General features: G+C 46.4%; 1 protein-coding gene across 1 annotated transcript in view; it reads left to right on the top strand.

Annotated features, from left to right (window-relative positions):
- The window catches only part of ATP9A (ATPase phospholipid transporting 9A (putative)), a 138,812-nt gene that overhangs the window by 2,900 nt on the left and 117,899 nt on the right, over positions 1–18,013 (top strand). The window contains exons 2-4 of the mRNA XM_003904604.5: positions 1,031–1,175; positions 5,417–5,530; positions 16,373–16,481. Of these exons, the coding sequence (XP_003904653.2) occupies positions 1,031–1,175; positions 5,417–5,530; positions 16,373–16,481 (368 nt within the window). The remainder of the gene's footprint in view (positions 1–1,030; positions 1,176–5,416; positions 5,531–16,372; positions 16,482–18,013) is intronic.

Below are 18,013 nucleotides of genomic sequence, written 5' to 3'. Positions count from 1 at the left end.
ATTCTCCTACCTCAGATTCCCGAGTAGCTGGGACTACAGGTGCCCACCACCATGCCTGGCTAATTTTTTGTATTTTTAGTAGAGACAGGGTTTCACCATGTTAGCCAGGATGGTCTTGATCTCCTGACCTTGTGATCCGCCTGCCTCAGCCTCCCAAAGTGCTGGGATTACAGGCATGAGCCACCGTGCCCGGCCCACAGAACACATATATAACTGTGTCCCCATTAGATTGGAATACTGTATTTTTACTGTGTTTAGATATGTTCAGACACAAGTACTTACCATTGTGCTGCGACTGCCTGCCTTATTCAGTACAGTCTCATGCCGTACAGGTTAGTAGCTGAGGAGTAATAGGCTGTACGCAGCCTAGTGCGTAGCAGGTGATAGCATCCAGGTTGTGTAAGTCACTCTAGAATGTTCCCACAGTGCCGAAACGGCCTAATGCATTTCTTAGAACATATCCCTGTTGCTTAAAACTGCATGACTGTAAATAATTTGAGATTGGGGACAAAGTATCTTTTTATTTATTTATTTATTTTTTGAGACAAGGTCTCACTCTGTCGCCAGGCTAGAGTGCAGTGGTGCGATCTCAGCTCACTGCGACCTCTGCCTCTAGGTCTCAAGTGATTATCCTCCCTCAGCCTCCTGAGTAGCTGGGATTACAGGCATGCGCCACCACGCCCGACTAATTTTTGCATTTTTGATAGAGATGGGATTTCACCACGTTGGCCAGGATGGTCTCGATCTCTTGACCTCATGATTTGCCCGCCTTGGCCTCCGAAAGTGCTGGGATTACAGGCGTGAGCCACCGCTCCCGGCCAGGACAAAGCATCTTTTATTTGGACCACAGCTTCATGGGAGCTTCTGTTCTCTTTTCTTTTTTCACTGAAAGATGAAGCCTTAAATATGACTGTGGTCCTGAGCCAGAGAAGATGCTATAGAGAAAAGCATTCTGAGAAGAGTGGGCAGGCACGAACGCAGCCTCGATGTGTGGGCGTGGCCTTGATGCGTGGGTCTGTCTTTCCCACAGGTGCTGCGAGTGGCTGAGATGCTGCGGTGGAGGGGAGGCCAGGCCCCGCACTGTCTGGCTGGGGCACCCCGAGAAGAGGGACCAGAGGTATCCTCGAAATGTCATCAACAATCAGAAGTACAATTTCTTCACCTTTCTTCCTGGGGTATGTGCAGACAGGGACTGTGTTCTTTTCTTATTTCCATCACAATTACATGCGTTGGTACAGATGTGATGTGATGTGATGTGATGTGATATTATGTTATGTTATATTATGTTATATTATTTTTTAGAGTCTCACTCTGTCGCCCAGGCTGGAGTGCAGTGGCATAATCTTGGCTCACTGCAACCTCTGCCTCCTGAGTTCAAGCGATTCTCCTGCCTCAGCCTCCTGAGTAGCTGGGATTACAGGTGTGTGCCACCATGCCCAGCTAATTTTTGTATTTTTAGGAGAGATGAGGTTTCACCATGTTGGCCAGGCTGATCTTGAACTCCTGACATCAGGTGATCCACCCACTTCAGGCTCCCAAAGTGCTGGGATTACAGGTGTGAGCCACCCTGCCTGCTGGTACAGTCTTGAAAGACTGAGTTCCCTGTGGCAGATGTCGGTGACTTTTCTGTGCCACCTTAGCCCCTGGTTGTTCATCTTCCCTGGGCTCAGCACTGGGTAGTGGCGGGGTTGGAGGTGGGGTGGGTGGAGGGGGCACCTGCCTCCTCTGTCTTCAAGGCTGTGTGACCCCACCTGCTCGGTTAGAGTAACTTGATATGTATTTGGTGTGCTGAGCCTAAGAGTGGAAAAGTCATTCTGGGGACCTCGCATTATGACCAAAACAGCGGAAAAGAATGTCAGCAGTGCTTAAATTTCCCCCCATCATGACACATGTAGTCAGTATTGGCAAGTTGGGAGATAATAGCTTAGAGGAGACAAAAATAAAGATGCATTTTAATCTTACCATCTATAGGCTGGGGGCGGTGGCTCAGCCTGTAATCCCAGCACTTTGGGAGGCTGAGGCGGGTGGATCACAAGGTCAGGAGTTTGAGACCAGCCTGGCCAAGATGGTGAAACCCCGTCTCTACTAAAAATAAAAAATCAGCCTGGTGTGGTGGCACGCGCCTGTAGTCCCTGCTACTCAGGAACCTGAGGCAGGAGAACTGGGAGGTGGAGGTTGCAGTGAGCCGAGATTGTGTCACTGTACTCCAGCCTGGGTGACAGAGCGAGACTCCATCTCAAAAATAATAATAATAATAAATAATAACAATAAATAAATAAAAAATCTTACCATCTATAGAGAGAATTTTCATTAATGTTTTTGCTAATGATAAATGTTTCTGGTGGCATAACACTTCCACATTAGCTTACACAAATCCATGGACATGTGCTCAGCAAACCTTCCCCCTAACATGCACACAAATTAAATATCTATTTTTATCCAGCACAGCCTCCAAACACACACCAGTTGACTTTGAGAAGCAGCAGTAGCACTCAGCTCCAATGCAGAAAGGAACATAATGGCAGTGTGAGATATTGAGTGATAGTACAGAGGCACAAATCTATTCAGTGGGAATTTTTTTTTTAGAGACCTGATCTCACTGTCTTTTCTGGGCTGGAGTGCAGTGGCATGATCAGAGCTATGTCAGCCTCACACTCCTGGGCTCAATCCATGCTCCTCTCTCAGCCTCCCGAACAGCAGTTTGAATTTTTTTTTTTTTTTTTGAGATGGAGTCTCACTCTGTCACCCAGGCTGGAGCGCAGTGACGCCATCTTGGCTCACTGCAGCCTCCACCTCCCGGATTCACGCGATTCTCCTGCCTCAGCCTCCCAAGTAGCTGGGATCACAGACACCCACCACCACACCCGGCTGATTTTTTGTATTTTTAATAGAGATGGGGTTTCACCATGTTGGCCAGGCTGGTCTCGAACTTCTGACCTCAGGTGATCCACCCATCTCGGCCTCCCAAAGTGCTGAGATTATAGGTGCGAGCCAACGTGCCCAGCCATGAGTGTTTTTTTAAGGGTGATTTTGACTGTATTTATTGCCAGTTTCCTCAACTCCCCCCAACTCTCAGTACCTTAAGTGAGGAATAGGTTTATTCTCATTCATGGAAAGTCTGATGCAGACTGGGCCATACTCCTCCATCTCCTGGCTTTGCCACCTGGAATATGTGACCACCAGAGTCACCAGGTTGGCACAAGAGGCACCAATGGCTCTTAGCTGCCTTAGCCTCAGAGAGACACAGTACTTCATTACCTGTTGGCCGAACTAGTCGTGTGGTCTCAGTCTGACTCTCGGGTCCTTGCCAATGGTCAGAACCACACTGCTCCCCAGGGGAGGATTCGACTGTGTTATTTTATGAAATAGAGGTCATATTGTGGACATAACTTTTTTTTTTTTTTTTTTTTTGAGACAGAGTCTCCCTCTGTCGCCGAGCCTGGAGTACAATGGCACGATCTCGGCTCACTGTAACCTCCACCTCCTGGGTTCAAGTGATTCTCCTGCCTCAGCCTCCTGAGTAGCTGGGATTACAGGCGTGTGCCACCATGCCCGGCTAATTTTTGTATTTTTTAGTAGAGATGGGGTTTCACGGTGTTGACCGGGCCGGTCTTGAACTCCTGACCTCGTGATTCACCCGCCTCGACTTCCCAAAGTGCCGGGATTACAGGCGTGAGCCACTGTGCATAGCCATGTAACTTTTTAAAAATAATTTTTTATTTTATTTTTTGAGACGGAGTTTCACTTTTTATTTTTTGAGATGGGGGACTCACTGTCACCCAGGTAGTAGTGCAGTGACATGATCTTGGCTCTCTCTCTGCCTCCTGGGCTCAACTGATCTTCCCGCTTCAGCCTCCTCAGTGGCTGAGACTACAGGTGCATGCCACCACTCTTGGCCAATATTTGTATTTTTTGTAGCGATGGGGTTTCACCATGTTGCCATGGCTGCTCTTGAACTCCTGGGCTCAAGCAGTCTACCTCAGCCTCCCAAAGTGCCGGGATTACAGGTGTCAGCCTCCGTGCCTGGCCAGACATAACTTTTTATCTTTCTTTTTGCACTCAACCTTATAGCATAAGCATTTTACACAAAAACCTCCTCCTGAACAACATCTTGAGTGGCCTATTGTACATACAAAATATATAGTCTAAGAAATAACACAGTCCGGCCGGGCGCGGTGGCTCACGCCTGTAATCCCAGCACTTTGGGAGGCTGAGGCGGGCAGATCATGAGGTCAGGAGATTGAGACCATCCTGGCTAACATGGTGAAACCCTGTCTCTACTAAAAATAAAAAAATTAGCCAGGCATGGTGGCTGGCGCCCGTAGTCCCAGCTACTCGGTTGGCTGAGGCAGGAGAATGGCATGAACCCGGGAGGCGGAGCTTGCGGTGAGCTGAGATCACACCACCGCACTCCAGCCTGGGCGACAGAGCAAGACTCTGTCTCAAAAAAAACCCAAACGAAACAAAACAAAACAAAAACACAGTCTGGATGCAGTGACTCAGGTCTGTAATCCCAGCACTTTGGGAGGCTGAAGTGGGAGGATCGATTGAGCCCAGGAGTTCAGACCAGCCTGGGCAACATAGGGACACCCTGTCTCTACAAATAAACAAAAAATTTAGCTGGGCATGGTGGTGCATGCTTGTGGTTTCAGCTGCTTGGGAGGCTGTGACAGGAGGATTGCCTGAGCCCAGGAGTTCGAGGCTTCAGTGAGCTACGATCACTCCACTGGATGCCAGCCTGGGTGACAGAGCGAGACCTGGTCTCAAAAAACAAAACCAAACCCTAAAACACACGTAACATAGTTGATGCCCCTGTGTGCCCCTCCGTGTTAGGTTTTACCCCTTCCCCAGGAAGTAACTGCTCTTCTGAATTTGGTGTTTACAATTTCCATGTATATCATTATTTACTCTTTGTTTTACAAAAGATACTTTTATTACCCATGTGTGTTTCTCTAAACAACATATGGAAGTGTTTAAGCTCTATGTGAAAAGTATCATGTAAATTGTATTCTTATGCAGGATTTTTTTTTTTTTTTTTTGAGACAGAGTTTCGCTCTTGTTGCCCAGGTTGGAGTGCAGTCGCGTGATCTTGGCTCACCGCAACCTCCGCCTCCTGGGTTCAAGCAATTCTCCTGCTTCAGCCTCCTGAGTAACTGGGATTATAGGTGCCCACCCCCACGCCTGGCTAATTTTTGTATTTTTACTAGGGCCAGAGTTTTGCCGTGTTGGTCAGGCTGGTCTCAAACTCCTGACATCAGGTGATCCGCCCGCCTCGGCCTCCCAAAGTTCTGGGATTATAGGTGTGAGCCACCACGTCTAGCTGCAGGAATATTTTTAAATATTAATTTCCCACAATGTTCCAGATTTCATCAGACAAGCCCTGAGTGTCTTTCTCTGTTGTCTCCCTCCATTCCAGGTGCTGTTCAACCAGTTCAAATACTTTTTCAACCTCTATTTCTTACTTCTTGCCTGCTCTCAGTTTGTTCCCGAAATGAGACTTGGCGCACTCTATACCTACTGGGTTCCCCTGGTAAGTTAATCGGCATTGTTTGTTCAGTAACCTTAGAGGTTGGGAAACAGAAAGTTCTTTGTTCCTCTCGCTGAGGTATCTGGAATGGGATGGTGGCCTTGTAAGGGAGAGGATGCCCTCAGATCAACACATTGGGAGTCTCTGAGACTTTAATGTTGAAGCTCCGTTTCATTATACCACCTGGATCAAACTACAGCAAAGCCTGTGCCATTCATTCATTCATTTAGCTGTTTGGTCTTGCATTATCTCAACAAGGATTTATTGCATGCTTATTGTATATGGCACAAGTCTAGACTCTGGGAACACAGTGGCAAATGAGAAAGACAAATCCCCTGTCCTTATGGATTGTATCACAGGTTGAGCATCCCAAATCCAAAATCCCAAATGCTCTAAAATCTGGCCAGGCGCAGTGGCTCATGCCTGTAGTCCCAGCACTTTGGGAGGCCGAGGCGGGCGGATTGCCCGAGGCCAGGAGTTCGAGACCAGCCTGGGCAACATGGTGAAACCCATCTCTACTAAAAATATAAAAAATTAGCAGGGTGTGGTGGCAGGCGCCTGTAGTCCCAGCTATTTGGGAGGCTGAGGCAGGAGAATCGCTTGAATCCAGGAGGCAGAGGTTGCAGTGAGTTGACATCACGCCACTGCACTCCAGCCTGAGTGATGGAGAGAGACCTGTCTCAAAACAAAAACAAAAACAAACAAAAAATTCCAGATACATAAAAATAGTGCTCCAAAATCTAAAACTTGTTGAGCACTAACATGGGACTCAAAGGAAATGCTCACTGGAGCGTTGTGGATTTTAGATTTTCGGATTTGAGATGCTCAGCTGGTAAGGATGGCACGGATGCTCCCCAGTCTGAAAACATCTGCCGTCTCAAACACTTCGGCTCCCAAACATTCTGCATCAGGGATGCTCACCTTGTGTTTGGATTGTTTTCTGAGATCACATTTTCTTTTTATCCAATGTAGAGTATTTGAGTGTGAGGGGTTGGAAAAGTAGCAGAATCTGCTTTTGTGCATATGATGTGTGGCAGGACCGAGTGGCCCCTCTATTCCTTCCCTTGCCTCCTTTTCTTTCTCTCTTGCTTTGGCAGATGGTGGTAGAGTACCTGCTGTGTGCCAGGCCCTGTGCTGGGTTCTGGGGGTGCAGCAATGAATAGAGTAGACGAATACTTCTGCCCTGTAGGGCTGATGTTCAGAGGGCGTAGACAATAAACCAATAAACGGAATTGTTACAAATTGTGAAAAGTGCTCTGAAGGTAACAGAATGAGGTCATAGGACAGATGGGGTATCGCAGGTACATTTAGTATTTTTTGCATGAATGAAGGTGAAGGGTAGGAGATGTGAAGGGGCAGCGTTAGCCTGTGTGGCTGTGAAAGGCCTCTTGAAAAGTGATGGGAAGAAGGAGCATATTCCAGAGGGCAGCAATGCAAAGGCCCTGCAGCAGGCATGTGCTTAGAGCATTTGAGAAATAGAAAGAGGTCCAATGTAACTGAGCTGTGGAGAGGGCAGAATGGATACCCTTTTTTCTCCAAACTGAGATATTATGAAATGCAGTTGCTGTTTATATTCTCAACAAGTGGGACCTGGAGGAACACTTGGATTCTCTGTTCATAAATCTCATTAACATTTTTATTTTTATTTATTTATTTATTTTTGAGACGGAGTTTTGCTCTTGCTGCTGGAGTGCAATGGCGCAATCTCGGCTCACCACAACCTCCGCCTCCAGGGTTCAAGCAATTTTCCTGCCTCAGCCTCCTGAGTAGCTGGGATTACAGGCGCCCGCCACCGTGCCCAGCTAATTTTTGTAGAGACAGGGTTTCACTCTGTTGGCCAGGCTGGTCTTGAACTACTGACCTCAGGCTATCTACCCACCTTGGCCACCCAAAGTGCTGGGATTACAGGTGTGAGACACTGCGCTTGGCTCTATTTTTATTTTTAATTAAAGAATTTGCTTTTAGGCTGGGTGCGGTGGCTCACACCTGTAATTCCAGCATTTTGGGAGGCCGAGATGGGCGGATCACAGGGTCAAGAGATCGAGACCATCCTGGCCAACATGGCAAAACCTCTTCTCTACTAAAAATACAAAAATTAGCTGGGCATGGTGGCATGCACCTGTAGTCCCAGCTACTCAGGAGGCTGAGGCAGGAGAATCGCTTGAATCCGGGAGGTGGAGGTGGCAGTGAGTGCCACCGCACTCCAGCCTAGTCAACAGAACGAGACTCCATCTCAAAAAAGAAAAAAAGAAAAAAAAAAAAAAAGAATTTGCTTTTAGAGACAGGGTCTCACTTTGTCTTGCCCAGGCTGTAGTGCAGAGTACAATCATAGCTCACTGCAGCCTTGAATTCCTGTGCTAAAGGAATCCTCCTGCCTCAGCCCCCTGTGTGGCTGGGACTACAGGTGCATGCCACCATGCGTGGATAATTTTTTTTAATTCATTTTTTTCCCCATAGGTTATTGGGGTACAGGTGGTATGTTGTTACATGAATAAGTTCTTTAGTGGTGATTTGTGAGATTTTGGTGCACTTATTACCCCAGCAGTATACACTGCATCCTGTTTGTGGTGTTTTATCCCTTGCTCCCCTCCCACTCTTTCCCCCGAATCCCCAAAATCCATTGCATCATTCTTATGCCTTTGTGTCCTCATAGCTTAGCTCCCACATAGTAGCTCCCACGTATTAGTGAGAACATATGATGTTTGGTTTTCCATTCCTGAGTTACTTCACTTGGAATAATAGTCTCCAGTCTCATCCAGGTCACTGCAAAGGCCGTTAATTCATTCCTTTTTATGGCTGAGTAGTAGTCCATTGAATATATATACCACAGTTTCTTTATCCATTCGTCGATTGATGGGCATTTGGGTTAGTTCCACGATTTTGCAATTGTGAATTGTGCTGCTATAAACATGCGTGTACAAGTATCTTTTTCGTATAATGACTTCTTTTCCTCTGGGTAGAACCCGGTAGTGGGATTGCTGGGTCAAATGGTAGTTCTACTTTTAGTTCTTTAAGGAATCTCCACACTGTTTTCCATAGTGGTTGTATTTACATTCCCACCAGCAGTGTAGAAGTGTTCCCTGTTCACTGCATCCACGCCAACATCTATTGTTTTTTGAGTTTTAGATCATGGCCATTCTTGCAGGAGGGAGGTGGCATTGCATTGTGGTTTTCATTTGCATTTCGCTGATCATTAATGATGTTGAACATTTTTCATATGTTTGTTGGCCATTTGTATATCTTCTTTTGAAAATTGTCTATGCATGTCCTTAGTTCACTTTTTGATGGGATTGTTTTTTTCTTACTGATTTGTTTGAGTTAATTGTAGATTCTGGATATTAGTCCTTTGTCAGATGTGAAGATTTTCTCCCACTCTGTGGGTTGTCTGTTTATCCTGCTGACTGTTCCTCTTGCCATGTAAAAGCTCTTTAGTTAAGTTCCAACTATTTATCTTCGTTTTTATTACATTTGCTTTTGGGTTCTTGGTCATGAAATTCTTGCCTAAGCCAGTGTCTAGAAGGGTTTTTCCAATGTTATCTTCTAGAATTTTTATAGTTTCAGGACTTAGATTTTAAGTCCTTAATCCATCTTGAGTTGATTTTTTGTATAAGATGAGAGATGAGGATCCAGTTTCATTCTCTTACATGTGGCTAGCCGGTTGTCCCAGCACCATTTGTAAAAAAGGGTGTCCTTTCCCCCACTTTATGTTTTTGTTTGTTTTGTTGAAGAGCAGTCAGCTGTAAGTATTTGGGTTTATTTCTGGGTTCTCTATTCTGTTCCATTGGTCTGTGTGCCTATTTTTATACCAGTACCATGCTGTTTTGGTGACTATGGCCTTATTGTGTAGTTTGAAATCAGGTAGTGTGATGCCTCCAGATTTGTTCTTTTTGCTTAGTCTTGCTTTCACTATGCAGGCTCTTTTTTGGTTCCATGTGAATTTTAGAATTGTTTTTTCTTTCTTCTTTTTTTTTTTTTTTCTTTGAGACCAAGTCTTGCTCTGTCACCCAGGCTGGAGTGCAGTGGCGTGATCTTGGCTCACTGCAAGCTCCGCCTCCTGGGTTCACGCCATTCTCCTGCCTCAGCCTCCCGAGTAGCTGGGACTACAAGTGCCGCCACCATGCCCGGCTAATTTTTTTGTATTTTTAGTAGAGACGGGGTTTCACCTGTGTTAGCCAGGATGGTCTCGATCTCCTGACCTCGTGATCCGCCCACCTTGGCCTCCCAAAGTGCTGGGATTACAGGCGTGAGCCACTGTGCCCGGCCCAAGAATTGTTTTTTCTAATTCTGTGAAGAATGATGCTCTTGGCTAATTTTTAAGTTTTATGTAGAGATGGGATCTCATTATGTTGCACAGACTCATCTCCAACTCCTGGGCTCAGGAATCCACCTACCTTGGCCTTCCAAGGTGGTGGGATTACAGATGTGAGCTGACACACCCAACTTAGTAAATTTTTTTGACTAAGAGAAAGTTGTAAACATAAAAAAGATTTAGGCTCTCCTTAAAGAAACAAAAACAATAAACCTTTTTGCTGTTGGCAGCAGGTGTGGGATGATAAAGATTTGGTGTAGAGGTGCTTGTGGAGTGGAGGAAGCCAGATGCTCAGGGACCAGGGAGCGGGTGTGCATATGCCATACATGCCATGTTATCAGACAAGCGATGCCAGCAGCTCTTGCCCTGAGAAAAGGAAGGGAGGTCATTTTTTCCACACAAACAATGCAGGTGCTTCTGGAATGACAGGAATAGTTCTTTTCTGCTCTGAGGCATTTTGGGGTTAAGTAGTTATCTTCTAGAATTTTTATAGTTTCAGGACTTAGATTTTAAGTCCTTAATCCATCTTGAGTTGTTTTTTGGTGTAAGATGAAAGGCACAAGCACCACCTGGCACTTGGTTAAGCATGCCACCTGACACAGGCAAGAATGTCTGTTATCAGAAGGGAAAGGATGCTTGGATGAAGGGCCTTTCTAGCTCTCAGGATGAGAGCTTATGTCAGGTGGCATGCTTAACCAAGTGCCAGGTGGTGCCTGTGCCTTTAAGCACTGATATTGTGATAATCAGGAAACGGTTTTTGTTTTTTTTGTGAGACAGAGTCTCGCTCTGTTGCCTAGACTGGAGCACAGTGGCACGATATCGGCTCACTGTAGCCGTCACCTCCCGGGTTCAAGCGACTCTCATGCCTCAGCCTTCTGAGTGACTGGGATTACAGGCACCCACTACCATGCCTGGCTAATTTTTGTATTTTTAGTAGAGACGAGGTTTCACCATGGTGGCCATGTTGCTCTGGAACTCCTGACCTCAAGTGATCCGCCCATGTTGACCTCCCAAAGTGCTGGGATGACAGGTGTGAGCCACTGCACTAGGCCTAGGAAACTGTTGGCTTTACCTTATAAACTGAGATGCCCTAGAGCTGGGCTGACGCAGTGAAGCCCTGGGAGAATGAGAAGCTCCTGTTGGCTACTCTGCCCAGTCAGGTACAAACAGGGACCAGGAGTTGCCAGACCTAAGAGTTTCAAACTCTATAGTTTTATGTGAAATACTCTAACTTCATTTTAGTTTTTTAGTTCCGTAACTGTTTACTATATACTTACATAAAAATCAAACCATAAGTTACTTTAACAAAGTTAGTCTACAATGTATATAAAATATCATTTATTGTATTGCCATTTATTGGTTATCTTTTTAAAGTGTAGTTATTTGAAAGGTCGTACATTCACATGGCTCAAGAAATATACCGATGTCCCTTTTGAAGAATCTACTTCCATCCAGTTTTGCCTCCCAAATACTTTCATTTCTTGTCCTTCCCTCCAGAGTTGCTTTATGAACAAACGAGTACGATGAATAAAAATTCTTACCACTTTCTTTTTATTGATTGATTCATTGAGAGTCTCACTCACTGTCACCCAGGCTGGAGTGCAGTGGCATGATCTGGGCTTACCGCAATCTCTGTCTCTCGAGTTCAAGTGATTCTCCTGCCTCAGTCTCCTGAGTAGCTGCGATTACAGGCATGTGCCATCACGCCCAGTTAATTTTTGTATTTTTAGTAGAGACGGGGATTTCACCATTTTTGGCCAGGCTGGTCTTGAACTCCTGACCTTAAGTGATCCTCTCGCCTTGGCCTCCCAGAGTATTAGGATTATAGGCATGAGCCACTGTGCCCAGCCCGTTACTACTACTTCTTTTTTTTTTTTTTTTTTTTTTTGAGACGGAGTCTCGATCTGTTGCCAGGCTGGAATGCAGTGGTGCGATCTTGGGTCACTACAACTTCTGCCTCCCGGGTTCAAGCGATTCTTCTGCCTCAGCCTCCCAAGCAGCTGGGACTACAAGTGCGTGTCACCACGCCCAGCTAATTTTTGTATTTTTAGTAGAGACGGGGTTTTACCATGTTGGCCAGGATGGTCTCAATCTCTTGACCTCTTTTTTTTTTTTTTTGAGATGGAGTCTGGCTCTGTTGCCCAGGCTGGAGTGTAGTGGCCGGATCTCAGCTCACTGCAAGCCCCGCCTCCCGGGTTCAGGCCATTCTCCTGCCTCAGCCTCCCCAGTAGCTGGGAATACAGGCGCCCGCCACCTCGCCCGGCTAATTTTTTTTGTATTTTAGTAGAGACGGGGTTTCACCGTGTTAGCCAGGATGGTCTCGATCTCCTGAACTCGTGATCCGCCCGTCTCGGCCTCCCAAAGTGCTGGGATTACAGGCTTGAGCAACCGCGCCCGGCCAATCTCTTGACCTCTTGATCCGCCCACCTTGGCCTCCCAAAGTGCTGGGATTATAGGTGTGAGCCACCATGCCCAGCCCATGTTTCTTCTTTTTAGGAACAAAACAAGATACCCATAGTTTTGAATCATTTTTAAAATTTTTAGTGTAATTTTTCTCTTGATTTTTAAACATCAACAACTCATTAAAAACGATTTAGGCCGGGCGCGGTGGCTCCTGCCTGTAATCCCAGCACTTTGGGAGGCCAAGGCGGGCGGATCACGAGCTCAGAAGATCGAGACAATCCTGGTGAAACCCCATCTCTACTAAAAATACAAAAAATTAGCCAGGCGTGGCGGCGGGTGCCTGTACTCCCAGCTGCTTGGGAGGTGGGGCAGGAGAATGGCGTGAACCCGGGAGGCGGAGCTTGCAGTGAGCGGAGATCGCGCCACTGTACTCCAGCCTGGGCGACAGAGCAAGACTCCGTCTCAAAAAAAAAAAAAAAAAAAAAACAATTTGAAGCAGTATGTGAATTGGACTCATTCCTTTTCCTGGTGTCTGTCTGTTCAGGCTGTCCCTTGGCCTCTCTGCTCTTTTTGAAGATGAGGGACTTTCCTATTACTTCACCCCTGTGCTTTTGGGCTCAGGAGGCCCCTCCCTGGCCCCCAGCAAGGAATGCTCCAGACCCGATCTCTCAAGCCACATCTCTCTCTCTTTTTTTTTTTTTGAAACGGAGTCTCTCTGTCACCCAGGCTGGAGTGCAGTGGTGCAATCTCAGCTCACTGTAACTTCCGCCTTTTAGGTTCAAGCGATTCTCCTGCCTCAGCCTCGCGAGGAGCTGGGATTACAGGTGCCCACCACACCTGGCTAATTTTTGTATTTTTAATAGAGACGGGGGTTTCACCACGTTAGCCAGGATGGTCTTGATCTCCTGACCTTGTGAGCTACCCACCTCGGCCTCCCAAAGTGCTGGGATTACAGGCGTCAGCCACCGTGCCCGGTCAATAATTTTTTTCTTGGTACTAATATGTTAGGAGAGAAGTAACTCAAGAGAGCAGAAATAATCTATAACATTAATATGATGACCAAATAAATGTAGGGTATTTTTGTTATTGAGATATAATCTATATGCCATAAAATACACAGATCTTCAGTTTTCAATTCATTGAGTTTTGACATTTGTCAGCCCCCACATAAATACCACCTCAATCAAGATACGGAACATTTCCATCACCCCAGGAAGTTCCCCAGTGCCTGTTCCTATCACCCCACCCACCCCCACCACCCCAGGCAACTGCTTTTCTGATTTCTATCTCCCATAGATTAGGTTTGCTTTAGTAAATTTATTTTTGACGTACAACTTTACAAAAGAGGCTTGCACTTTCAGAGTTGCTTGTCTATGAGTTGTCACTGCCTGTGATTCTTCACCAGCTCAGACAGCTGTCTCCTTCAACCGTCCCCCTTCCCCCGCCCACTAAAGCTTCTTTGTAAATATCTGTGAATGGATATTAAGGACCTCCTAAATTGGATGGTTGGAATTTATTCCTGGACTAAATTTGCATCTCTTTGTAAAGCAATTTCTAAGGCATGGCGTGGCCCCTAGGATTAATGAGAACTGTGTGTGTATGTGTGGGGGAGACATGATAATTTAGGAGGTGGTGTTTATTTGCAGCAGGGAGGTTAGTGAGTGGCTCCTGTCTTTGTATGAGCACACACTTTCCATGAACATCAATGGGATTTAGCCAGGCCCACGCAGAGAGAAATAGAAACTAGAACATTCGAAAAAACAAACAACAACAAAAACTCGGGTTTTGGCACAGAACAAGAAAATAGCAGCGTGGTGGAGGGGGCCGCTCTGCACGCCGAGTCTGTGCTCCTCGCAGACAGGTTTTCTCTCACTCCCTATGTGGTCTGGTTATGCTTTGATTCTGAAATGTACCAGTTCCTTTTGGCTGCAGTGTGTACTTTACATCTGATTGGAAACAGGAGTAATCCTTTGATTGTAAAGATGTATGGGCGTGGGGAGGAGTTTCACAAAGCAGCACATCTCTGGATAGATTTACATAAGAGATTTAAAGTCCTTTGAATCGAAGTTAATATATTTCACAGCATAAACAGTATGAAAGTGAAATTCTCCAAGAACCACAACTGCTAACCCTTGGGTGGTTATGCTGACTGTATTTAAAAAATAACCGTCAGGGCAAGCTTTAAAAGGGGATAGGGGGAGGAGTGACAAGGAAAATGAATGGCTGTAAGCACGTAAGTAAAATGAATGACTGATTTAGGCTTTATCGATTACAAGAGGAAATAAATCTAGATTGGAAGTGGATTCTGCTATGGGTGACTCCCTCCATCCAACCAGATTTTATGAGTTGGGGTTCCCAACTCAGGGGAAGGTTGGGGAAGTTTTAAGTTTTTATTAGTTTCTACTTATGCAATTAATACTTTAATATAGTTTCCTTATAAAAACTTAAAACAGCTGGGTACGGTGGCCCATGCCTGTAATCCCAGCATTTTGGGGGACTGAGGTGGGTGAATTGTGTGAGCTCAGGAGTTCAAGATCCGCGTGGGCAACATGGCAAAAACCCATCTCTGTGGGTATGGTGGCTCACACCTGTAATCCCAGCACTTTGGGAGACCGAGGCAGGTGGATCACCTGAGGTCGGGAGACCAGCCTGGCCAACATGGTGAAACCCTGTCTCTAGTAAAAATACAAAAATTAGCTGGGCATGGTGGTGGGTACCTGTAATACCAGCTACTGAGGAGACTGAGGCAAGAGAATCGCTTGAGCCCGGGAGGCGGAGGTTGCAGTGAGCCGAGATGGCACCACTGCACGCCATCCTGAGCAACAGAGTGAGACTCAGCAAACAACAAACCATCTCTACCAAAAATACAAAAATTAGCCAGGCATGGTGGCACACGCCTGTGGTCCCAGCTACTCCGGAGGCTGAGGCAGGAGGATCTCTTGAGCCTGGGAGGTGGAGATTGCAGTGAGCCAGGGTCATACTACTGCACTCCAGCCTGGGTGACAGAGCGAGACCCTATCTCAAAATAAACAAACAAAAAAACTCTGTAATCCCAGCACTTTGGGAGGCCAAGGTGGGCGGATCACGAGGTCAAGAGATTGAGACCATCCTGGCCAACATGGTGAAGCTCTGTGTCTACTAAAAATACAAAAATTAGGTGGGTGTGGTGGTGCGTGCCTGTAGTCCCAGCTACTCGAGAGGCTGAGGCAAGAGAATTGCTTGAACCTGGGAGGCGGATGATGCAGTGAGCGAGACATTGTCTAGCGAGAGAGCGAGACTCCAACAAACAAAACAAAAAACTTAAAACATTAGAGATAGACTGAAGCTCCTTTCAGTCCCTCTCTATCCTGATCCTAGTCTCCTTCCCGGCAGAGAAATCTAACCTGTAGTTAAGGAAATTGGAAAACATTTAAGTGTGTAAAATTTTGTTGCTCTTTATATGAATGGGGTTGCAGTGTATGTCCTGAAAGATTGGTCTTTTCCGCTGGGCTCTGTGAATGCACTGGATGTATCTTACTCTTTTTAACTGTTGCCTGGTGGTCCCTCCTAAGGGCTGCATCCACCTAAGTTTCTCTAGATACAGTGGCAGTAAAGATTAAGATTTCCTACATTTCAGTTCCCATTTATCACTTAGCAGCTTTATGTCTTTGGGCAAGATTACTCAGCCTCTCTGTGCCTCAGTTTCCTTATCTGCATGGGGAGCTCAGTTATAGGAGCATATCTCAGGGTTGTTGTGAGGCTGAAGTGCACTTACAATAGTGCCCAGCACATGGTGGGTGAGAGACAGTGTTAATGGTCACCATCGCTTGCTTGTGGAGGGACAGTTTGAGTGTTCCTGTGTGTGTCACCCTCACCCTGAGGTGGTGAATATGGACGTCCTTGTGCGTGTGTGGCAGCGAGGGTTTCTCTAAGGTAGTGTTTCTCCAGGGTGTGTGTGGGAGTGCGTGTTCCCTAAGACAGATTCAGAGAGGGGGGCTTGCAGCGGCGTGTACGTTTGGAATAACTCACAGGTCCTGCCCCCCTGCCCCCCCAAGTGGCCTCTCGCCTTTTCTGCCCCTGGCACCAGGAGGGGACGGTTGGCTGCAGCAGGGCTCACCGCTTGTAGCAAGGCTCACTGTCGTCTCTCTCTGCAGGGCTTCGTCCTGGCCGTCACTGTCATCCGTGAGGCGGTGGAGGAGATCCGATGCTACGTGCGGGACAAGGAAGTCAACTCCCAGGTCTACAGCCGGCTCACAGCACGAGGTCAGCCTTCTGGCTCCTGGGCCACGGGGTTGCAGCTCAATCACAGGCCGCTGACAGTCAGGGGAGAAGAGTTCAAGGCCTGGGCCGCGGGTGTGGGCATGCCACGTGGCAGAACAGTCACTTGGTTACTCCAGCACCAGGGAGGCCTCCATCTGCCCTGGATGACAGGTTGACGGGATCCCACCAGGCCCCGGCGGCGTCCACAGGCCTCTTGGTGTTGGTCTTGTCAAATAACTTGTGTGTCATCAACCTGGAATTACATTCTGTGCGGGGTCATCGCGGCTGGCTAATCCCTTTCCCTTTCTGCTTCCTGGCTGAAGGAGGGCGCCCCTGCTGTTCACATGGGAGTCTGCAAACCGTTTTCAAAGATACTCTTTCGGCAGTGATTACTTTAACATCAAACTGTTGCTACTTTAGTCTTTAGAAAGGCAACAGACTTAGGTAAATACTGCATCCATGAAGATATCTTTGAAGGCATTTTATAAATCCTGGAAATTGAGGCCTGGAGAGCATGGAGTCTGATCCAAAAATAAATGACCAGTTTTGTATGTCAGAGTTATATGTTTTGGGCTCAAAAACAAAAAATTGAAATTTTGGCCCAGTACAGTGGCTCACGCCTGTAATCCCACACTTTGGGAGGCTGAGGTGGGTGGATCACCTGAGGTCAGGAGTTCAAGACTAACTTGGCCAACATGGTGGAAACCCTGTCTGTACTACACATGCAAAAATTAGCTGGACATGGTGGCATTCATCTGTAATCCCAGCTACTCCAGAGGCTGAGGCAGGAGAATCACTTGAACCTGGGAGGCGGAGGTTGCAGTGAGCCAAGATCACACCATTGCCCTCCAGCCTGGGTGACAAGAGGGAAACTCCATCTCAAAAAAAAAAAAAAAAAAAAAAAAAAAAATTGAAATTGAAATTTTAATAACATTTCCCAGGGATATGAAAATCCTTTCATCACTGACCCCCTCTTGCAAGATATGTGCATTTTAAATGCTGGAACTTAAAAACCCACTCACACGGTGGAAGAGCCACAAAACAACCCAGCCAGTGTTGACTTCTGTTTCTAATTACAATAGATTTACTGTAAGGTTGCATTCAGAAATGAGAGAATGTTACCTAAAGTTTACTAATCTGGCTATGGAACGTCTATTCGATTGTCCCCTAAGATTACTGATCCCATTCGGGGATGAATGCTGTTTAAAGAGGAGGAGGGGAATAAAGGCTACGAGTTGCCTTCAGGAAATTGAGAATTTGGAAAGAGAGAAGGTGGTTAGATGCCAAGGGACTTAGCACCTGAGCCAGGGTCTGAACTGCTGTTGACTGCTCTATGTTTCCAAGGAAGCAGTCCATCCACGGTTTCTTCGGGGTTTTCAGTAGAGTTTTCCTTTTGGGAAAAATGTCAGAGGTGTATGTTTGGGGCTAAAAGAAATGCAGATTTTAATTATATTTCCCAAGGGTATGAAAATATTTTGTTCTAGTGTATTTGAATACACTGTCATGGTTGGTGGTCTTAAAAATGTGCAGGTCTC

This window comes from Papio anubis, chromosome 16, assembly GCF_008728515.1.
Source record: "Papio anubis isolate 15944 chromosome 16, Panubis1.0, whole genome shotgun sequence".
Classification (NCBI taxonomy): Eukaryota; Metazoa; Chordata; class Mammalia; order Primates; family Cercopithecidae; genus Papio; species Papio anubis.
Note: the sequence above shows the minus strand (reverse complement) of the source record. Positions and strands in the feature narration are given on the sequence as shown.